The sequence below is a fragment of the Pyrus communis genome, chromosome 5 (genome assembly GCF_041283825.1).
Source record: "Pyrus communis isolate YQ-2024b chromosome 5, ASM4128382v1, whole genome shotgun sequence".
Classification (NCBI taxonomy): domain Eukaryota; kingdom Viridiplantae; phylum Streptophyta; class Magnoliopsida; order Rosales; family Rosaceae; genus Pyrus; species Pyrus communis.
Window position 1 is genome coordinate 4,294,999 of NC_142569.1, and position 21,932 is coordinate 4,316,930.

A 21,932-nucleotide genomic window follows, 5' to 3' on the forward strand; every position below is an offset into this window, starting at 1 on the left:
CTCTCTTCACCTTCAAACCCTCCCCTCGTTCCCACCGTTATTCTCCTCCTCGACGTCGATGGTTGCATAGAGAAGAGGGAGTTATAATGGGAGATAGATGCGGGAAAAGATAAAGAGAAGAAAGAAAGAAGGGTTGGTGCGGGTGGAAGAAATGAAGGCCCGCATCCCTAGGCCTTTTTTATTTGTTTAATTTTTTAACTTTTTTTAAATTTTTGAATATTTTATTATTAAAAATATATTTTATTATTTTTTAATCCAGTTGGATTAGTGCGTGAATCCCGTCTCTAACCACATCAGCATTTAACATAAAAAGTAACAGAAAAACTGACGGAGGTCTGACATTGGCACAAATTCGTAAGATGAGCTATGACATTGTCATTTTTAAAAGATGAGGTATCAAAGTATCTTGAGATTAATAGTTGAGATAATTTTTTGTATTTTACCCGAATTTTTATTTTCTTTGCTTTGACGAAGTGGTTCACGCGCTAAATAAGAGGGTCACCAAAATGGTCTTTGCCTAGCAACAAAAACACCTCCCTCTGTTTCCGGGAAAGTGCACGTGTCAAAAAGTCACTGTAAGCTGGCTCCACAGATTACGTGGCAAACTCCCATTGGCGAATATCATTTGGCGAAGATCCCATCAGAGCCGTCCGTATGATCCGAGCGAAGCCGACATATTAACTGTGTCTGACCGTTAAGAGAGAGAAGAACAGAGTCTTTACAGAGGGAGGGAGAGAGAGAGAGAGAGAGGGGGAGGGGGTCAGCTTTCTCTACAGGTATTTTCTTCTCCTAATTTTCCTCTTCAATTTTTCACCTTTTTATTTCCACTATTCAGTATAATTATTATTAAATAATTACTAATTAATTTAGCTAATTACGGTTCCTGTTGCTCGAATTCAATTGCTTTTTCAGTGCTTGAATTTGGTTGATTTAACTGTATACAACTGCCATTGGAGCTTCGTGTTTAGGGTTTTAAGTTCGTTTGCGGGTTTTGATTGTTCTTTCTTTTGAGGAAATGCTTACACGATTTGAGAGTAGTTGTTTTGGTCAATGGGGTTTTGGAATTTAGAAGCTTTTCGTAATGAGTCTCTTGGTCTGGTTTGGTTGACTTCAAATCTCGAGCTTTTACTTGGAAATTTCGGAGCTTTCACATTGGGGTTTTCGATTTTGTGCCTGTTTAGGTAATCAGTATGTTATCTTTAGTGTGCGTGTGTGTTTGTGGTTATTTTTCAGTTTTTAATTCATAATTTTTTTCAAGAAATATGGTTTTTGAAGAAGAAATTATGCATTTTTAGTAGATTTTGGAATCGGCGTTTGAGTTTACTTAGATTTCAACGAGATAGTATTGTAAATTTTGAGGTCAAAGGCCATTTTGGATGGATTTTTCTGTTCCTTGATTCGGATGTATCATGTTTGGATCATTTCGTGGAATGCATAAATCTGTAAACACAATAATTTTGACTTTTAGATGGTGATTTGAGCAGTGGTGTGCTGAGGAGGCTGTGGCTGTGTCGTGGCGGCATGAAAGCTTTCTGGTTAGTAAGGGAATTTTAATAGCCTTGTTAACAAGCCTTGTTTGTTGGGTTAGTTTACTTGTTTTAAGGATAGCCCAGTGTTTGACTTTAGGTTTCATTTCTTGAAGTTGAGATGAAAAGTATCATCGCTGCTCATTTATATTTGGGGAGGAGGGAAGTTTCTCTCTTTTTCAGATGGGAAAAAGGGAATTTAAACATGTGGGTGTTTACATGCGGGATGTAGTGAATATCTTGCAGCTGTTTAATCATGTTGAGTGGATGGTATCCATCAATGTGATCGCTGATGTTAAAGGGTGTCTTACGTTGTTGTCAACACACAGGAGAAACAAACTATATATGGTTGTAGTTGCAAAATTGTAGCATCTTCTTTGGAAGTCCAGTTTTAGATGGATTTATTGAATATTTTACTTTTTAATGGATGACCTCAGCATCTGATGCAAGAGAATCAGCAGTTGATTACGATATTCTTTGACATGGTTACTGATTGTTGTGGGGAAGATAACTTTGGTAATTAATTAACTTATTTCCCAATTTACTAGGTGAAATCTTGCTTTTGCACTTGTTTATTATCATGTGTAGTTTATCTGTGTGCAAGTTACTTTATTTGTGTGCCGAGGAGCCTTAATTTTTTTCCTCCCCAAACAGATACATTAGCGACGGTTCGACACAGTTTTTGGAAAACTTCAAAAAGCTTGGAGTTTAGATTGCTAATCATCAGTACTATGAATATTTGATTAGATACCCCAGACACAGATACGTGGACCCCACTACAAACTGTATGTTGCTTAATTTCTCTACTGCATGGTTCCCATTGTTACGGTTTCTTTTAGATTAGTATCATTTACTTTATTCTTATCTTGATTTTTTTTTTATTTTTATGACAGAGTCAAGATTGTGGTGCACATCACACGTACAGATCAAATGCCATCTTTCAAGATGAAGGCTCAATCAAGCATGGGATGTTTACGAGAAAAAAATGGTCTTCGTGTATGTCAAAGGTCAAGTGTGATTTCCAAGAATTCTCATGCTAGGAAATCGGAACATTCAGAAGATTTTGACACTTGTAATAATTGTCAGGAGGGTAAGAAACCAAACATAAAGAAGTTTAAGTTTGACCTATCATGTAGTATTATAGTAAGGACTTCATTATGTATCTTTGTATTGATGTGATCAAGTTATCTCATACTGCCTATCCAGATTTGAACATTCCACGCAAGTTTCTGTGGGTATTAGTAATATGGTAAACTATGATACTAGGTTGCACTGCTTAGCAAAGTCTGGAAAAAAATGCAGAATTTCAAAGTCTATGTTAATTTTCCACGCATTTGAGCTTGCTGGCTTTCTAGTTGTAAAATGCATTATTCAAATATTTCTTATGATTCTAATTGAGCATGCAATGGAAGTTTCAATGAAGGACATTGATTCAGTCCATGCAAAACTATCTGCATCTAAATTTTTTTTGTTTAATTATTAATATTAGAGCTTCTTATTATTCATAGTTTCTTCAAGCACACAAGTTTCTACTATAGAAATTGGAAGTGATGAAGCAATTGAACATCAGGAATTTCTGGGCGAGCAAACTGGTCAAATTCAGAAGCAGTCATGCGATTCTCCCACCAAAAGAATGGCAAGTATTTATTTTGAAGTTACGGTGTTGTGGGTACCATTTTTTCTGTTTGTCATTTCACAGTGCATTGCCTTTAATTTCATGAAGTTTGAGTAACCTGTAAATAAAAATTCATTATTCTCATCTTTGTCTTCTTGCTCAAGGTTTTCTAGAATTGCACCTTGTGGGCCTTAAAATTCCTTATAAGCTTGTATGCCAACGGTTGTTTATTAATTTCAGGACTCCTGTCAGGCCTGCCCATCAGACATAAAGACAATTTTCTCTCCTGCTTTGGAGTCCAGTGAAGTGAACGGCGAACAAAATAATGAACCAAATGCTGACATTGATGCAGGTATGTCTCAAACTCAGTATATTGAACGTATAGAGAATCTACTGGGTCTTTGTGGTTTTGCCATTGAAACCCCAGCCAAAGTTGAATAAAACAACCCCTTCTCAGTTCTTTTATACAATTAAAAAAGGAACAAATAGGATGGGTATGTGTTAACCCTGAACCAAGTGTAAAGCTATCCTCAAAACTTTATTCAGTATATTAGGTTATTTGACCAAATAAAATTCAACCACTTTCGGGTGGTAAACTGGTAAACGTGTTTCAAATAAATAATCTAATCTTCCTTGTCATTTAATGTAATGTAATGTTACATGTTCAGACGAGATACTATCTAATATGCTAATCTTGTCCTGCCTTTTCAGTGTTAGGAGCTGGTGACAGTGATGATAACGGAAGTTCATGTGATAATCGAACCTGCGATGTATCAGATTTCTACATTTCTGACATGATAATTTCAAGCTTACCCTTCGACGAGAATGCATTTCATGATGATATAAGTGAAATGAATTGCTTCCAAGACTACAAATCAGCTGAACCAAATATGTTTTTTGATGTGTCTGAGCAATACATGGTATTGCCTTTCCTAGAAGACACTATCAGAAGCAGTAATTTTAATACTAATGATGACAAATCATGTGAAGAAGCCATGATAGATACAAATTGTGCTGAAATGTATTTGGGAATTGGTCAGATGAGCCCCTGCAACCTGGAAACGGTTGTTAACTCTTCTGACTCAAATCAGGCAGAGTCCTTTGATCCACAGTTGTTCATAAAAAACTTACCAGAATTATCAGAGGTGGTATCAAATTATCAACCCAACATGTTGCCCGAGGAAGCTTCAAAAAGAAAGTCTGTAACTCTTGTACTTGATTTGGATGGTAAGTAATGCTATACGCATGTGTTTTCATATGGTTGTGTGCTATCTTGTCATCATTTAACGTTACATCTGACATATTTTTTAGATCATTTTAATGTTACATCGGACATATTTTTTAGACCAGTTGGGAGATTTTAATCGCTAATTTTGGAAATTTTATTTGTTAAATGTTATCTTAAGACTTAAATGACAAATATTCTTTAAATTTCCTAATGAATGTATATTGAAATCATTTAGTTCCCTTAACAAGTTCATCAAAGTCCATTGATCTATGCTACTGGTAGAGAACCTCGTCCTGAACTCTACATGAAGATGGTATACTAGCAAAATGCCTACAAGTCAAAATTGAAAGCCATAATGTTGAAAATTACTAATGAAGTTGTGGAAAATTTTGTGTTACCCATTTCCGGTCTCAGTGCAACATTTTAGGATTCTATCCATTGTGTAGTTGAAGTTTTGGCACATTCACCCTCTTTATACATAGGTGTGCGAGAAAACCTTATCTCTTAATATCATCATAATGTTATACATAAAATGTTATATATATATATATATATATATATATGTTTATAGTTCAGTCTTTATTTGCTCATAATGACACAAACTGTGACACAGTTCGGTGAACACTTTTTTTTAAAAAAAAAAATTCAGTTAATTTTGTCTCAAAGGTGTTGACTAGTTGTAAATGCAGTTTATAGTGTTTATATAAGAGTGATTGGTTGGTATATGTGCCACATAAACAATCTGGCCTCTGTCTAGAAAGCAAATCTCTTATTCTTTCAGTTAATACCTTACATGTGAACATGTTCACATGTACTTATGTGAGTGTGTGCTTGTCTGTCCATGGCCACATTAATACATTCATATGTATATATGTGAGTGCTTGTGTATTTATAATTTAGGCTTAGGATATAGTACACCAAGGCTCTAGGAATGTTATTTTTCCTTTTTCGTTTCTCTATTTGGTTGACTTTTGTCTGATCTTTTGGGAAAATATTTAATCAGTCAGAAATACTATTTCCAAATATGATGTAAATGATAAGGTACAAATCCGGACCACCATACCAACTATGCCCTTAGCAGGGATAGATCAACTAGGGTTCCTGCAGATCCAGTCTTCTACTTGGATATTTTTCAGTTTAATCTCAGTGTGATTTTTAGAGTTCATTCAAGAAATGTACGTTGATGATAAGTTGCTGAAATGTAATGTTGCTATACGTGCAGAAACACTGGTTCATTCTACATTGGAACATCGAGATGACGCGGACTTCACATTTACTGTCTTTTTCAACATGAAAGAGCACATGGTATATGTGAAACGGAGGCCTCACCTGCAAACTTTCTTGGAGAGAGTTGCAGAAATGTTTGAAGTTGTTATTTTTACTGCCAGCCAAAGCATATATGCAGCGCAGCTTCTTGATATATTGGATCCATATGCAAAGTTTATATCTCGCCGAGTTTATCGTGAATCATGCATTTTCTTGGATGGCAGTTACACTAAAGATTTGACAGTTTTGGGTGTTGATCTTGCGAAAGTTGCCATAATTGATAATACTCCACAGGTATAGCCCTTGGGCTTTTGTGTTAATTGCTTGGAATTTACTTATTTTTTTATCTGCCTTATTTTTTGCATTATGGGTTGTTCTATTGCTTGAGAACTCGCACCTTATTTCAGATTCTATATTATTAATTTCTTCTTTTGCCTAAATAAAAATTTATGACTCGAACGGTACTCTTTATGTTTTTGAAGCGGGCCAGCAGTGGGTACTAAGTAAAAACTGATCTTATTCCTGGTGAAAAAAAAAACCCTAGTCGTACCAAAATATGTAAGTAGGCAAAAAAGAGGAGAAAATGATAATTAACCTACTATACTTGTACCTGCAAAATAAACATAAAGGCAGAGAGAAAAAGTGAAAAGAATGAACCTTGTTATTACTGAATAAACCGATTGTTTTACCTTTATTCTCTTTTGACTATTTCAGGTCTTCTGCTTGCAAGTTAATAATGGAATTCCTATAAAGAGTTGGTTTGATGATCCGTCTGATAGTGCTTTGATTTCGTTACTTCCCTTCTTGGAGACCCTGGTTAATGCTGATGATGTTCGTCCTATAATTGCCAAAAAATTCGGTAACAAGGAATAAGAGTCAATTGCCTTCTCACTTGCTTGAATATAGAAGCTCATTGCCCCCTCTCATCCTTTTTAGCAAATATTGGCCTCTAATCTAGATGCTCATCGCTCTTTTTCTTTTAAGGTCATGAGATAAATAGCTATAGAATAAGCTCTTACTTTACCTTTTGTTAGCGTGCTGGTTCTTGTTCCCTTGTTTTCTGCGTTTCAGCTGACAACACTGTGGAATGGGTTGTCTGATTTTTGTTCAAAGGTAATTGTAGAGTCTTATTTATCCTTATTGTATAGTTTTAAGTTTTGCTTATCAGGGTGTACACATGGGAAAATTTATCTATACAATCTTGGTCTTTAATCAGGATGCTCCACTTTCTTTTCACTTGATCTCGTGAGATTTAGTTATGCAATTAAATTTTCTTTTCCTTATTGGCTGTCAGCTCTTCGATCCTGTTTCCTTGTTTTCTTCCTTTCAGCTGACAACACTGCAGAATAGTTTGTTAGTTTTTGTTCCAAGGTAACTGTATGGAATGCCTATTTTGCTCTTATCAAACAAGTTTAAGTTGCTTTCTACAGTATGCATGAACGCTATAATTCTTGAAAACGTGACATCTTACTGACTTTTGCCGCATATAACACACAACTTTCGATACATTGTCTTAAATAAATAACATTCACAATGCAAGTATGCTAGCACTTGAAAGCTGGAACTTTGGGCCTGATCTGGTCATTTTTAACTCTTAAAATTTTGTTATATTTTCATTTAATTATAAGATTATGTTTCGTAGAAAAGTAATTAATATCTTGTGTCAAATTTTTGAATTGGAAAGCCTGTGCAGTAAGCCTGTATAGATAGAAAACAAATCAAGTGGCTTATAAAGGACAATCTCTTACTAAACCTTATCTTTTTGACATCCTCTTAAGTATCTACTAGTAAGGAAATATTCAAACGCTGAATTTAACATTCGTTAATTTAAATTTTCAAAATTCAAATGATAGTCATGGAAGTAATAATTACTGTAAAAACTCGAAGTTGAGCCTGTGATACTGCATATCTGTGATTCTGTAGTAAATAAACAGTTCATAAAAATTTATACTGAGGAAAAAAAATGGAAGTGCTACAATAATTAACGGCATTGAATACTTTCTGAAATAAAAATTAAGTTATGCTTCTGATGAAATGATTTCTCGTATTATGCTAAATGGAGTTGAGAACTTTTCTGTAGTTCTGTGAAGGTTTGGCCCTTCTGGATAAGAAACAAGAAACAGGGAGGAACACAAAGAGGAGGACAAACTACTTGTGCATCCTATGTCTACAGGGCATCATGTTCCCAGAAGATTTGTTCGTACGCTTTGACTGACTGACTTTTTCTGGTTTACTATGTTCTAGAAATTAGTTTTTAGTTTCATTTTCTTTTCCTGAAGAGTTTAAATTACCGAAGCTCCATTTCTCGATTAAATCAAAATAGCTTGAAACAGAAATGTGAGGGGAAGTAATTTGACTATGCATCACATCAAATTAGGTATTGTCAATTTCGTTTTCTGATTAGGAATTCAAACCTTTGAATAATACATCACAGATTGTATGTTTAAGTGAATTATATGCTATGATTCAAGATTACTAAATATATTTAAGTGAACTATATGTACTGCATGGTGGCATAGGAAGTTCAGGTTAAGTATAGGCATGTTTCTACCCCACGAGGATATGGGGCATGAAATCCAGCATATAAACTGATTTAGGTCATACTCTTCATTAGATGCTGAACTGACTGACCTCTTAAATGGAAAACCGTCGTGAGGATGCTTGTTTTTTGTGCATACAAAGATAATGCATGAAGTATTGACAGGATCGGGCTCCTGCATGGTTTTCTGCTATCATGTTGAGAGGGCTGTGCAGATTGTGGAGACAAAAAGGGTTCGAATATCAGAGGGATTAGCTGGGTTGTTAAATTAGCTTGACTAACACTGCTATTCTTGATCTTCTGCAAATTTAGTCTCTTTGCGCTTTTACAACTTTGCATGCGTTGTCTGCAGGTCACGCGGAGAACACTAACACATTTTCTGGTAATGTAAGTCAGTTGTCGAGTTGTGTTGCTAGTTACTTCTTGATAAGTCTGTAAAGACTTGTATTATAAAAGCATAGAATTTTACTTCAAGTAACGTTTGCAACGGGTGGTGGTTGTGTAATTCCTGTTTAGATAATCACATTCTTTTCCGTTCATTGCTTCCCCCTTCATTTGCTTGTTTCATACTTGCCAATGGCTATGATTATCTTGAATATAAGTACAAGTATAGCTGCTGCTGGTTGTTTTCTTTTATCGTAACATTATGATTCGATAAATCTGAGAACACATGCTTCCACGTCCATGAACAAGCAATGGCGAAGCTACAAATTGTGGAATGTTCAGTATGCAGTTCAACTGACTACTAACATCCTTCTCACATACATCGACATTTGACAAATTCATGTTTGAAGCCTATTTGCAACGCAAAACCATGGCTCTATGTGCAGGGGCCAGCCTCTACTGGCTGAGAAGAGCTCGTCCCTAGCATTTTCCTTTTCATACAACTTATTCTACCACCTCTTCATTTTTCTTCCATAGAATTTTTACAAGAAGTGCTACAAAATTGTGGTTTCGAAACAATTTTTTTGTTTTTGACTGTCTAAGTAGCGAGAGAAAACACTTGTCATCACGTATTGCACATGTTATCATATGGTGTGAACTAAATGATCAATATCTCCATCTTCTAAGAATATTGATAAAAAAAACTAAATAACGTGTTATAATTTTAGTGGAATCATCAAATGATGGTGTTCTTGATACACCAAAAAAAGTATCCTAATTCCCTAAGTAGCCAACACCTACGAGCTAGTCCCTTGTTGCTGATGCTGAATCACCAACACACTAAATTTGCGGCAATAATCCGCCGAGGCAAGCATGTCGCCGATAACCCCAAGTTCCGGGAACTCACTCCATTGCTCAAGACCCAAAGTCTGAGGGCTTCTCACGTTGTATCTCCTCCCTACTATGTACAGGTCGTATTCATCCTCGTCCATCAACGACCGTATTTTCCTTGTCGTTTGAGTTCCGTCGTCCACGTATTCTTCTACATAACTCACGTACCCTACACCATTATGCCTTACTTCCTTCAACATCTCATTGTCCTGCACCACCTCCCAGTTGGTGAAACTTTCTTTGTCCTCGGACGCGTCCACCAGCCGAATCACCGTCAGGCTAATGCACGCGTCCCTAACCATGCGTTTCGCGAACATAAGCGCCTCCCAGTCGTCACTCCCTCCGATGAAAACCAATGCAACTCGATACGTTTCTGTAGGTGATACTGAGGAGTTGGTGCATTTTACGTGACCCCGGTTCACAAGAATGCCAACTGAACACGGCGCGGTTTCGAGCACCCGACAATTGAGCGTCCTTGCGGCTTGGTTTTCCAACTCTATAGACCCGTTAGTAACCGACCACTTTCGATGGAACGGCAGGATTATGAGCGATGTGTTTTTGTCCAGCGCGAGGGTGCATACGTCGTCGTACATGTATAGGGGTGGAGATATAGCCGTAAATACATGGACGAAGACTGCTCCTTCATTCTCTTTTTTAAACTGAACGAACGAACGGATGATGTTATCGGAGTAGGAATAATTAGAAAGGGCTCTCGTTTGTAAGTTGTGCGAGATTAAGACGGAGGTGGTTCGAGCAACTAGCTCGATGAGGTGAAGAACGTAGAGGCCGATGGGGCTTTCTCGAGTCGGGCACGAGGCATCGATAAGGTTGATTATGGCCGGGGTGTTATCAGCTCTATTGATGCATGCGAGAATTCGGAGCTCCGAATTGGGTTTGGAATTGAGAAGGGTTTTTCTGTAGTAGCCTTCATATTTTTTCTTAGGATCGTACAAGTACTTCACAAGAGGTGGCACGACAATTGCACTCAATAAAACTGTGAACATCATATGGTTAAAGACCCCAGAAACTATAACCTGCACATAACAAAAGAAAACCATGGAGAACATGAATGTGTTAGAGGTCGGGTTCTACTTCTATTAGAGAGATTATTAGCAATAAAGAGATGGTTAGCAATAAAGAAATATAGCGTACCGTAACAATATGACATGTTATAATTAATATTTTCATAGCATTTTGTTGTAATATCGTTACCAAAATATGAATGTGCATTTGAATTCTACTATTATTAAAGATGTGGTCAATAATATAGAAAAATCAGTTCGCGACAACAATTACGTAGTCTAATAAATCTATTCAGACTAAAACAAGTATTATTTATAGTTTATATCTTGATTCCTAACACCATATTCACATGTCACGTAATATTATAGAATTGATGTAAAAGTTTACATACCCAAGTGTCTTTAGCGATGGTGTATGCAGCTATCTCAACAACGCCTTTACTGGTCATTATGAGAGCCAGTGCCACTGCATGCCTCAGAGGCATCTTGCAACACAAAGGAGTCACCATAGAGGCTGCAAATTTGCTCAAGAAAATCACAAAAGTAACAATGGCGGTGCCTAATACCACCCTTCTATGAGCCGGAGGCATTTCTAAGGATACTGTAACCCTCATCAAGGACGTGGTCACAAAAACTGGCATGAAAACCCTATTGACCATAAAGTCAAGCTTTTTGACCAAAGTAGCTCCTAGTGGGGGCCCATCTGGCACAGCGAACCCTAAGATCAAAGGGCCGATCATGATCGGGAGCTCACACCAGTGGGAAAACAATCCAGATCCCAAAAATGCCAGCAGGATGAAGAAAATGTATGAATCCTTAACAGGGCTGCCTTCAGGGGTTCTTTTCACAATCCAAAACATTATTGGACGGAAAACACAGAAAACAGATAAAGTATAGATTATCATCACCCCAATGTCCATCATGCCCCTCCATGCGTCGTTCTGCAAGACTTTCACCAACGTCGCAACAATAGTTAGGGCAATGCTAAAGAAGTCACAGACGAGTGCAGAAGATAACGCGAGCCGGCCAAGTTCGGTGTTTAGGATCTTGAGCTCGGTGAGGAGGCAAGCAATGACGGTAGACGGAGCCTGAATATGAATTGCTGTTACGAAAAAAAGCTGCACGACCTCGTCCGCGTCTAAGGACCATTCCCAGGAGAGGAAGAGCAGCGTTAAGAAGCCTGCTATTAGAGGCACCACCAAGGCTAAAACGCCGTTGTAGATAGCCTTTTTTCCGGTTTTCGATACTAATCCCAAATCTATTTTGACTCCGATCAAGAAGCTGAAGAGTGTGAATCCAAACAGTGATATTACGTTGAGTACTTCTTGATTAGTAAAAGGAAATATGGGATTCTCTTGTTCAGGACGAAAATGTTGGATCACTCTGTCAAGTCCTGCATCACCAAGGAGTATTCCAGTCTGTATGGTTCAACAAAAATTGAGAAAATAAGTGTCCGTTAATTGGTCAAATAATGTCACCGCTATAGTAAATATAATTCACCAAAAATGCTACTCTTATTACCTAGTTGTACCATCAGATAGGACCCACATGCGTTTGCGGGCTCTACTCTATTAGAGAGATAATACAAATGAATGTACAAATATGTGGTAAATGTAGCATCACTCATGAGTTAATTAACGAAGTAAAAAAAACTTATGGTCTCTAGGTAAAAAAAAAAAAAACCAAACATATTTGGTGTGACCATTTTAGCTTTGTCAATCGCTATATATTAAACTTGGCGCCAAAAACTTGTCCAACGAATATAACCTTGCCCTATTACTCTGTTCCTTCTTGTAAAGATTTTGAGTAAACCCTAAATGTTGATTGGTTTTGCCCTACAACTGAAAATTTTGTCAAGTAAAGTACTTTACCCGACAAAATGTGGTTTGTCTGGAAAGATTTGTAGGGCAACCCTATTTTCTGGTAGTGGGAGAGGGAGTTTGTTTTTGTGGGATTTGTGACAGTAGGGCGATCGGCTAGCTGTCTCATATCTCACACAAAACAAAATTCCGTTCCTGAATCCACCTGTTTGTTACTATTATTTTCTTTCTAATAAAGCCTAATTAAATAACCGCGTAAGACAATTCGGACATTCATGGACGACTATCGATCAACTATATGTACTGCATTAGGTGAGATCGATATATCTATGATTATTTAACCTAGACCGACCATAGAGATGAAAGAAAACTTGAATGCATGGGAACTAAAGGCACATGATAAATGTGGAACGTACGTACCACAAGTTGAGCGGCAAGCACTGGGAGGCCAAACATATTGAGAAACAAATGGGTGAGTTGGGTGACGACGTAGATGAGAGTCATTTCAAATTCCAGAACTGGGAGGGTGTAGTTCTGCAACGGAAACGAGAAATGCAGGAGCGATGCCTTAACACTCACCCTACTAGTTTGTGATGCATTCCATATGCCTATAGAATTAACACGACTCGGAAATACCGTGCATATTGTTACAGGATGATGAATCACATTATTCATTTTTTCTTGGTACGAATTTTCGCCACTGCTCCACTAGAAGACCAAGAAGATGAGATTCGAATTTGAAACCCCTTCCAACTCTAAAAAGAATGTCGTAGCAACAAACTAAGAGCTAGTCTATATATGGTATTTACATGTGCAACAGTAATAGTTGGAATGGACGGTCTGTGTTAGCTAGGTTTAGCGAGAAAGCTGTCATGAACAAGTTTTTTAACAGAGTAACGGTCACCACCCCTTTTTACCGTCTGTAACTTCTCTAGAAGTGCTTTAGGATGTCAAAAAGGTTAATTCTGTTATTGATAAGACATAAGTTTCAAACGGTTTCACCAAGGAGGTTTCCCGCTCAGGTTGCCGCGACTAAGAATGGACGGTCTGTGTTAGCTGGAAGCAGGGCCGGCCCTGAGAATTTGGGAGCTCTAGGCGAGCTTTCGAAGTGGGGTTCTAAAATTTTCTGATTTCTGATTCTTTGTATATTGATTTGTATAAAAAAGAATTTGCTAAATACATAAAAAGTTTTATTTTCACATCAAATATCATTAAAATTTAATATCAAAAGAAGATAAATATACAAACATTATTTAAACATTACATAGATTCACGTTTTTAGACATAAATGTACTAAATGTTTGCAGTCAAGAGTTTAAGATTGAGAGTGAAGAACAATAAAACTTGATGATCAAGAGAGTAAATAACAATAAAACTAGATTGACAAGTATAATAAATTCAACGCCAATTGTTTCTCTTGTGTTTTTTTTTTTTTCCCTTCTAAAATCAACATCACACTAACGAATTGAATATTAAAATAATCCATTGAATAAAAAGTTATTGAAAAGAACAATATATAATTCAAAGTTTTGATTACCTTAAAGTACAATCTTTAAGACCATATAATAGTTGGTTTAAACATTCAATAGAAATTGAGAGAATGGGAAGTTGAAAGAAAAAAGATTGCAAAGAGACTTGAGTTTTATAACTTTATATGCATTTGGACATATGGATTGGCAGTAAATTTGAAAAACAAGAAAAGTTAAGAAAAATCTAGTAACTGAAAGGCAGCTTCGTATTTCGAACTCAACACGCCAAAGAAAAATGAAGACAACATTTCCACTGCACTAACAAATGAATTATGATATTTCTTACCTTTTTTTTTGTATTTATATGCTAATTACAGGATATAAATTTTTTTTGGAGGCCCTTATGAAATGGGGGCCCTAGGCGCCCGCCTACTTGGGCTACCCTTAGGGCCGGCCCTGGCTAGAAGAGTTGGGATTCATATCCAACTCTTCAACTGATAAGTCATTGTATTATCTTGTATTTTTTCAGTTTTGTAAAATTGTAATTCGAGATAAGTTTCCTTAATTTATGTAATTTACGTCTATAAATACAATGATCTGAACTTACTCAGAATTAACAGAGTTGAGCATCAGCAACTCTTTAGCTTTCAAACTTTTATGCGTGAATATTTCTGTTATATGGTATCCATGAGCAAATACCTAATGTCTCCAATTTTATGACGATCAAGCTTGATCGTACAAAGTTACCCACTTTGGCAAGCACAAATGCTGCCCCTGCTTCGCAGCAGAAACCTTGTTCCCATGGTCGATGGCACCAGTCAGTGGGGAAATTTTTCATTTTGACGGGAACACAAGTGGTACATCACGTGTTTTAATAGAAGTGGTGGGAAATTTATTTTTTAAGTTATTAAACTTTTAGCACACATATTCTATCATTTGTATAGTAACACGTGGTGTACCATCTTGTATACCAGTCAGACTAAAAAATCTCTACAGTTAGTGGAGAGATTTTTTAGTGTGACTGGCACACGAGATTGTACACCACGTGTCACTATACAAATGGTGGGATATGTGTGTTAAAAAGTTAATAACTTAAAAAATAAAATTTTTCACAATTTACATAAAAACACGTGATGTACTACTTTTATTCCCGTCACAACCAAAAATTTCTCCAATCAATGCCCTCCAGCATTTCTTAAGGACAGTGATGGCAATATTACTTGACACCGTCAATCCGGCTTTTGAGGCCTAAATCCAGCAAGACCACATGGCATCCTACTGAATCCACGCCTCAAAGGCCGAATTGACGGTGTCAGTAATATTGACGTCACCGTTTTTAAAAAATGCGGCAGGGCATTGGCTAGTGCCATTGACGATGGGAACAAGGTTCCTGTTGCGAAGCAGGGGCAACATATATGCTTGCCAAAGTGTGAAATTTGTACGATCAAGCTTGATCGTCAGAAAATTGGAGACACTAGGGAGAGTGGGGATGGGTTGGGTTGGAGAGGAGGAGGAGTCTGAGGAGGCCATTTCTGAGAAAAAAAATTATTTGTTCTGTCCTATGTTATAATCTGCATACGACTGTGCACCATTTTTGGCTTGATTTGTTAGTAAATTTTCTCGTAGTTATTTTTCAGTGAAATGTGAGATTAAATTTATTCAGTTTATACTATTGTTAATAGGAAAAGGTTCAAGGCAACCATGAAGAAAAACTTAAGATCCACCAAAGGAATCATATTGCACAATATTTAGATGCGTCTCATTTTCCACCGAGTTGAAATTAGTGAATCCTCGTTGTTTTCGTGTTATAATTGAAACTGTAATAGATCACGATCTCAAGATTGCCTCTGTTACAAATTAAATTAAATTAGAAATTGTTTAGTTATTTATATGTATCACACAAGTGCACAACTTATTATTGTTAAAGCTTAAATTTGGTGGGGCTAACAAAGACTAGTATAGTCGTGTAGTTGGTCCTTGTTGGCCTCAAGATCAGAATGATAAGAACTGAACAACATTATTTAAGTAATTCACCCTTCAAAACTGGGTTACGTCCACTGCATCTCTCAATTAGTCCAACCCATTCTAAGGAGTACCCGTCCTTAAATAGGCCCTCACTGAGCCCCAAATCTTTGGACTCGAGTCTTCCGCCACCTTTGTATTTAATGCGCCAAATACGTAGACCTGACCTGCTAGCTACCATTCTGTTCTTTAATCAACACGTGGCAGCGAAATGACATCCATTCAGGTCCACTTGTATGTTTTCTTGGGCAACGCATACAGAGTGCCTTGCTTGACCCTGAAGTTGGTGAGAGTCCACACTTGAGCGCTTAATCTGTCAGCCTTTGGTCCCTTTATAGGCTTATGTTCTTTTTGATAGTCATCACGTGCCCTGGAGTTGATGTCTGAGTAGGCTTGTCCCTGAGACTTTGTGTTATAAAGTTGTCAGTACGCCAACTCATTCCTAGCAGTTGGAAAGTACTTTATGAGGAAGCGCTCAATTTTGTTGCTTGCAAACAAACCAAACCGTTGAGTGATCATTCATAGTGCTCCATGGTTTTCCTTTGAGCCTGTGTTCCTTTGAACCTTGACGGGTCGGAAAAGACCATGAGTTAACAATTATGAGAATTAATTTTTTTTTAGCCAAAGCGGTGTAAGAATCTCAATTGTTACCGAAATTGTTAATTTTTTCGATACATGTTGATGCCTAAACATGTTAACACAATCACATCAAATTAAATTATCATATTGAAGTAAATCAAATGAATCTATAATACAAACTGTTTCATCACTTAATCAGATTAAACAAACAACAAAAACCTAATCTCAACCTCAAAGTTAAAAGCAAGGAAGACGGCCATATGATAAGAACACACCTAAACATTACAGGTACTAAAAGTATCCGCAACAATATTAGCTTAACGAAGAATAAAAATATTTTTCATTCATTTGATATCGATCTAAGCCAAAAAATTGTAAATTCACATCCAGCTAAAGAAGTTTGTTCAAATGCCAAGTATTCAAGCGTAAATTCTACATGTTATAAAATAAGTGAATATATACAAAAATTATATCATTTTATTTTCTTACATGTAAAATACTGCTTCAAACCTGATATTTTGAAAATATCTCTCATTCTACCTGTGTATGATGTGACCTAGAACCGCAAACCCCGCACGTGTACGGTGGCCGCGGATCCAAATTATTTGCCGCGAAATAGTGAACCGCACTCTAGTGTTGTCTCTTTATTGTACCCTCGAAGCCAGAAGCAGAAAGCAGAAAGCACAAAAAAGCAGAAAGCAGAGTTCGAAAACTACAAAAATGGCGACTCTTTCACTCTCCTCCACTTCACCACCGACTGTCTCTCTCTACAACGTCAGCAACAGCGGCACTGCCACCTCCAAATTCTCCGCCTTTCAACTGAGGTCGGCCAAGCTCTCTTGTCTTCGTCTGAGCTCACTCCACCGCAACCCTCTCAGGTAATCTCGTAATTTCACTCTCAATGCTTCAGATATCAATCGATCTGAGAGTGCAACGCTGTTGTTTTTGTTTGGCGCAGAGTTTCGATTGGTGGAAAGAAGGAGTTCATGGTGATGAAGGGTAAGAGGAGGGGATCGGGTGCGACGTGTTACGCTGCACCTCTCTCTGTCAACACCCTCCAGTTTGTCTCCACCATCTCTTCTGCGTAACTCTCTCTCTCTCTCTCTCTCTCTCTCTCTCTCTCTCTCGACAGCATTGGATTTTAGTAAAAACCCTTCAAACTCAATATTTTAGAGAAAAAAATCCAGCTGATTTTGTAATGGGAAAAAGAAATTTCAAAACTAAGAGTCAATTAGAGCATGGCAATTGATAAAGATGGTTTTTTTATTTATAAATTTGATTTTATTGTTGTTGTGGGGTGTTTTTTAAATAAATCTTTTGAGATTCCATGAAAGTTTTCTGCTTTCAGTAGTGAGATATTGAATGAGATGGATTAATGGTTTAATGGGTAATTGGGTATTCAAATTTCTTACATTTCCAGGATTCTGTTGCTTGCAAAAGGGACTGCTGTTCAGAAATCATTTCTTGTTCCCTTATTTCTTCTACAAGCACCGGATGCCATCATCTCATGGATTAAGTAAGCATTTCAAAAACTTGGGGTTTTCTTCTTTCCGTTTCTTGTTTTTTATTGCTAGAAAGTTTTTTTCTTGGTATCCTGTGGAGCACGTTTGCGGTCTAAGCTTAAATGTATAACTTGGCTGACATTCATTACTTTGGCTTGTAGGAGTGAATATGGTTTCTGGACTGCGTTCCTAGCCCTTCTTGTTCGTCTCTTCTTCTTTATTCCCGGTAGGTTCTCTTCTGAATTCTGAGTTCTTGGTTTGAGTGTTGGGCTAGACAATGCTAAACGGGGAGAGTTATCTGGTTTTCTCAAATGATAGGTTCTAATTACGACATGGTTTGTTGGTTTTATTCAATTCACTAGTGGGGAACAACCCATTTCTCGTAATCTACCCATCTTTGGGGATATTATAGTGTTTGAAGATGCCCTTATTTTCAATATACTGACTTTTTAAGTTTGGTCTGAAATTGGGAGTCATATTTTGAACCATGTCCGGGTCATAGGTATAAGTTTGGTCTGAAATTGGCACTACTCTAAGTCTTTTTGAGTTGTGTTAATATAGTGGTGCACTTGCCATATCAATTATCCTCTGTCAATTAATATTATATATGGTCTTATTTTGTTCTTTCTCAGGGGAACTTGAGTTGCCATTGGCAGCATTACTCCTGGTGATTGTGGCTCCTCACCAAGTTCTGAAAATAAGGTGCGCAAATGCATCATTTAAGACGAACTTTTGCCAATTATCAGTGATTTTCTTGGTTCTTATGTTTCAATGTGTTCCATTGGCAGGGGAAGACAAGAAGGTGCTATTATTGCACTGGTCGTTGCAGCATATTTGGCTTTCCAGCACTTCTCACGAATAGGAAGCCTGCAGAGATCATTTGAGCGAGGTTCAATTATTGCTACCATAGCCATCATTTCCATCACTGTTCTGTCATGCTTGTTCCTGTTCTGAGTTTATTGTAAATAAGGAGCAAGTCTGATAATAGTCATTAGTTACCTTTCGTTCGCCTGTTAGATTTCTTTAGCAAACAAGATAATAAAGTTCTAAATTTGTATTTATGTTTGTTTATTATAAGGAATTACTGTCAGTGTGATCTATCATCTGATTTTGTACTCTTGAATCACTCGTATGTATGGTAATAAAAGAGATATCATATTATCAGCTAAGAGGCAGGTTGTTGCTCTTCATTTTCAATCATAATTTTCTGATGCCAAGACACATCAAAGGGTTCACTTTAGACCACCGAGATACATTTACATAAATCAATCTTTGTGCATTGTGCATCCTGTTTCGTGTTTGTTAAGTTAGTGTTCAAGTTGATCTTTCCATGCACACAAGAATTGTCTTCTTTCCTTGTTCTAGTATTTTTCTTTTGGAGTGTCTTAACCCTGCGTTGCGGGAGGTGGTTTTTGGAAGGCTTCACTTTTGAGTAAACTGATGCCATTTTTGGGATCTATAATGAAAGACTGAAAGTACAATAATATGAATTAAGCAAAATTTTACTGTTGAAATAACTTGTATTAACATTTTATGAGTAGCAAATGAAGAAGAGCTTAGGTATCTGTTGTCTTCGTCTTCCAAGAAAGTAGCGTACAAGTTAGGTAAGTTTCTTATGTGTTTGTTGATAAACAGGAAACATACCCGATATTGAATACATTGATTCTTCTGTAGTATCTTAATGGGGTATGCCATAGGTCATTCCTTCAACCGACTACTTTACATCCATTCTTTCTAGTTAGGTCAATATTATTCATTACTACACCTATTACTCTGTCATATGTCTATGTATGTGTTGTGCTTTGGGATCATAGGGAAATTGCGTTAGTTAATATCATGTAGTAAGCATTTATCAATATATATGAAAGAGGGGCTGAAGCCTGGTGGCCTTAACTAATAATTTATTGTACTAAAACTGCAGATAAGGGACCTATATGTCTACAAGTACAAGAACCTAAAAAATATCTATGCTTTTCTGTCCTTAGGCTTAATAGTCAACGATTGGGTAATACATTGACGAAGTATGGCAATAATTTAAATGGTGAGGAACAAGGCCTAGGGGTAACATAGTAGCTTGTTTTGAGTCTCGGGGCCTCGTTGAAATTTATGTAGGATGCTGGCAAGTGAATGGCTTGCCATCAAATTGCAGATAGAGTAGCTGAAACGTAGTTTCCCTTTAGACATAATTTTCTGCGAGAAGTGACCCCAAGATCCCAGTCATGATGAATAGCAGCAACATGCAAGATGAGATTGAGGTTGCTGAGTTAGGGGAATCTGTTGGCGAGTCACCATAAATTGTTGATCCTCCACCTGGTGTAGCGATGCTTGGGGTGTATGGTGATGTTGTTGTTGTCGGCATTGTCGGTGTTGATGGCGTTGTTGACATCATTGGCGTTGGTGGCGACATTGTTGGCGTTGGTGGTGAGTTCATGCTGAATTTGCAAAGTAGAATAAGATCTCTGTTTTACTTTATGTATTTATAAATGAAGTTGGAGGTAGGGCTATGAAAGGTTACCTGGTTGATGCTGAGGAAGATGCAAAGCGACAGCTACCAGTACCTGCAATTTGGCAGAGCAAGGAGTTCAGTATTTATTCAAGCGTACATGTAACAAGAACAGCAAGGTCAGGAATTGAATTTGTTAAGTGGCGGATCTGAAACTTTTGGAAAAAGAAATGGAGAGTTCTTTCTGTGTTTCTTTCTGCGATAAGTGAAATTTTTAGGACGAGTGATAAGCTTGATAGAAACAATGTTCTGAAAATGTCTTACTTGGGTCAGTGTTGGTGACTTGAGCTGTTCCGCCGAAACTGCAGCTGGTAGGAGATGGGTGCTTCTGATAGTAGTCATTGAAGGCGTAGGAAGCGTGACCTTGAAGAGTGTTTGGGTTATAACAGCTTCCGCCCTGAGTAATTGCTGAACAGTCTGCAGCTCCATAGCCACAAGCATAATCAAGAGCTACCTGCAAGGCATTCTGTGCCGCAGATTGGCTTGCAATACACCAAGTACCACCTGATGATGAAGTCGTGGTGGGAGTTGTGGTGGGAGTCGTGGTGGGAGTTGTGGTGGGAGTTGTCGGGGTCAGGGTCGGTGGTATTGGGATTGGAGTTGTGGTTGGGTCTGTTGTGGTTGGTGATGGTGGGTATGTCGGGTTCACAAACGGTGTGGGAGTTGTTGGTAGAGTACTTGGATTGACTGTGGGAATGTTATCGAGCTGGGTAGTATACACCGAAGATGCAGAAGGTATATGCTTTTCTTGATTCACTTGCGTTCTTCTTTGGTGGGTTGCTTCCAAAAGAGGATTCTTTGGAACACTTGAACCTGAAGATATGAAAAGCATGGTATCAGATTGAATTAAAAGAGCATGCTAAATGCTTCTTGTGCTTGAATATAATCATTTTTCCTATGCTTGGATCATACGGAAATGAGGTGGATTAGCATTAGATAGAACTTCATGTAGTTTTGACTCGAAAATGTCACAAACCGTAGACGTTTTGAAATTAGGAGCGGCTGGTTTCCGAATCCAGTGCTCTTTAGAAATAGTAATCTTAATATCTTCATAAATCTATAGACATGAAGGAAAATTGATGATCATTGAGGAAATCCGGATTGGTGGTTCGAAGGCTCGTGTTTAAACACACAGAAGGAAGAGAAACGCATAACCAGGCAGGAACAGAGACCCATACAGCAATTCAAATTACCTGAACTAAAGCAAAAAAACAAGAAAAGCAAAGCAGAACGCCGAAGTGAGCCAACACCCATCTCTTCTAGCTACTTCTCTTCTTCTGCACTCTTGTGATTGCAGGTTTTCTTTGAGGCTCGAAACAATGATGCGGAAGCCAAGATATACTACCCAAGAGGAACAGAAATGGTGGAGGTACTGCAAAAAAGAAGCTTGTACGTCCTTTCTCTGCATATTTATTTTATATATGATATACCTAGAGGAAGAATCGTATCTTTCTTGGATCGAAGAGAGACGAAAAGAGAGAAGGGGAGGGAGAATATAGAAAACTTGACAAAGGAGGAATTGGGTAAGTTGGATATGCAAGCAAGAGATGGTTGCAAGAAAAGAAG

The 21,932-nt window shown here is 37.6% G+C and overlaps 4 protein-coding genes across 11 annotated transcripts; 2 read left to right on the forward strand and 2 right to left on the reverse strand.

The window, feature by feature from the left end:
• The first annotated feature begins 700 nt into the window (after positions 1–700).
• Positions 701–6,850, forward strand: LOC137725881 (uncharacterized). Of its 8 annotated transcripts, none has more exons than XM_088693859.1 (10): positions 703–776; positions 1,485–1,535; positions 1,964–2,042; positions 2,181–2,311; positions 2,420–2,616; positions 3,097–3,162; positions 3,382–3,493; positions 3,853–4,368; positions 5,592–5,929; positions 6,350–6,850. In XM_088693859.1, the coding sequence occupies exons 5-10, from the start codon at positions 2,560–2,562 to the stop codon at positions 6,506–6,508; spliced, it is 1,248 nt and encodes a 415-aa protein (XP_088549985.1). In that variant the 5' UTR covers positions 703–776; positions 1,485–1,535; positions 1,964–2,042; positions 2,181–2,311; positions 2,420–2,559; the 3' UTR covers positions 6,509–6,850. The 8 variants fall into 8 exon arrangements, with proteins under 8 accessions (XP_068320813.2, XP_088549985.1, XP_088549983.1 ...); XM_088693857.1 differs by having other exon boundaries at positions 705–776; positions 3,035–3,162; XM_068464712.2 differs by lacking the exon at positions 1,964–2,042 and having other exon boundaries at positions 701–776; positions 3,035–3,162.
• Positions 6,851–9,355: 2,505 nt separating this feature from the next.
• On the reverse strand, positions 9,356–15,290 carry LOC137723648 (cation/H(+) antiporter 4-like). The gene is made up of 4 exons (XM_088693259.1): positions 15,051–15,290; positions 12,712–12,825; positions 10,864–11,889; positions 9,356–10,483 (listed from the first exon to the last, which is right to left on the reverse strand). The coding sequence occupies exons 1-4, from the start codon at positions 15,288–15,290 to the stop codon at positions 9,356–9,358; spliced, it is 2,508 nt and encodes an 835-aa protein (XP_088549385.1).
• A 1,703-nt stretch (positions 15,291–16,993) lies between these two features.
• On the forward strand, positions 16,994–19,032 carry LOC137725882 (cold-regulated 413 inner membrane protein 1, chloroplastic). Its single transcript, XM_068464713.2, has 6 exons — positions 16,994–17,239; positions 17,320–17,445; positions 17,782–17,877; positions 18,025–18,089; positions 18,496–18,565; positions 18,652–19,032. The coding sequence occupies exons 1-6, from the start codon at positions 17,082–17,084 to the stop codon at positions 18,815–18,817; spliced, it is 681 nt and encodes a 226-aa protein (XP_068320814.2). The 5' UTR covers positions 16,994–17,081; the 3' UTR covers positions 18,818–19,032.
• A 705-nt stretch (positions 19,033–19,737) lies between these two features.
• LOC148696588 (uncharacterized) lies at positions 19,738–21,742 on the reverse strand. The gene is made up of 4 exons (XM_088693860.1): positions 21,560–21,742; positions 20,631–21,179; positions 20,379–20,421; positions 19,738–20,295 (listed from the first exon to the last, which is right to left on the reverse strand). Exons 1-4 carry the CDS (start codon positions 21,618–21,620, stop codon positions 20,040–20,042), a joined length of 909 nt encoding a protein of 302 aa, XP_088549986.1. The 5' UTR covers positions 21,621–21,742; the 3' UTR covers positions 19,738–20,039.
• Between the last annotated feature and the right edge of the window lie 190 nt (positions 21,743–21,932).

Bases quoted from the DNA above. Each gene is read 5' to 3' on its own strand.
- LOC137725882 (XM_068464713.2), top strand. From the start codon at position 17,082: ATGGCGACTCTTTCACTCTCCTCCACTTCACCACCGACTGTCTCTCTC. The intron at 17,446-17,781 runs GTAACTCTCTCT...TTACATTTCCAG, and splicing joins GTCTCCACCATCTCTTCTGC to GATTCTGTTGCTTGCAAAAG. The intron at 18,090-18,495 runs GTAGGTTCTCTT...GTTCTTTCTCAG, and splicing joins TCTCTTCTTCTTTATTCCCG to GGGAACTTGAGTTGCCATTG.
- LOC137723648 (XM_088693259.1), bottom strand. From the start codon at position 15,290: ATGGCCTCCTCAGACTCCTCCTCCTCTCCAACCCAACCCATCCCCACT. The intron at 12,826-15,050 runs GCGTGGATTCAG...TTTCCGTTGCAG, and splicing joins CCGTCAATTCGGCCTTTGAG to AACTACACCCTCCCAGTTCT. The intron at 11,890-12,711 runs GTACGTACGTTC...TGAACCATACAG, and splicing joins TGCTTGCCGCTCAACTTGTG to ACTGGAATACTCCTTGGTGA.
- LOC137725881 (XM_068464712.2), top strand. From the start codon at position 2,457: ATGCCATCTTTCAAGATGAAGGCTCAATCAAGCATGGGATGTTTACGA. The intron at 2,617-3,034 runs GTAAGAAACCAA...TATTATTCATAG, and splicing joins TTGTAATAATTGTCAGGAGG to TTTCTTCAAGCACACAAGTT. The intron at 3,163-3,381 runs GCAAGTATTTAT...TATTAATTTCAG, and splicing joins ATTCTCCCACCAAAAGAATG to GACTCCTGTCAGGCCTGCCC.
- LOC148696588 (XM_088693860.1), bottom strand. From the start codon at position 21,620: ATGGGTGTTGGCTCACTTCGGCGTTCTGCTTTGCTTTTCTTGTTTTTT. The intron at 21,180-21,559 runs GTAATTTGAATT...TCATATCTTCAG, and splicing joins GTTTTTTTGCTTTAGTTCAG to GTTCAAGTGTTCCAAAGAAT. The intron at 20,422-20,630 runs GTAAGACATTTT...GCCAAATTGCAG, and splicing joins AGTCACCAACACTGACCCAA to GTACTGGTAGCTGTCGCTTT.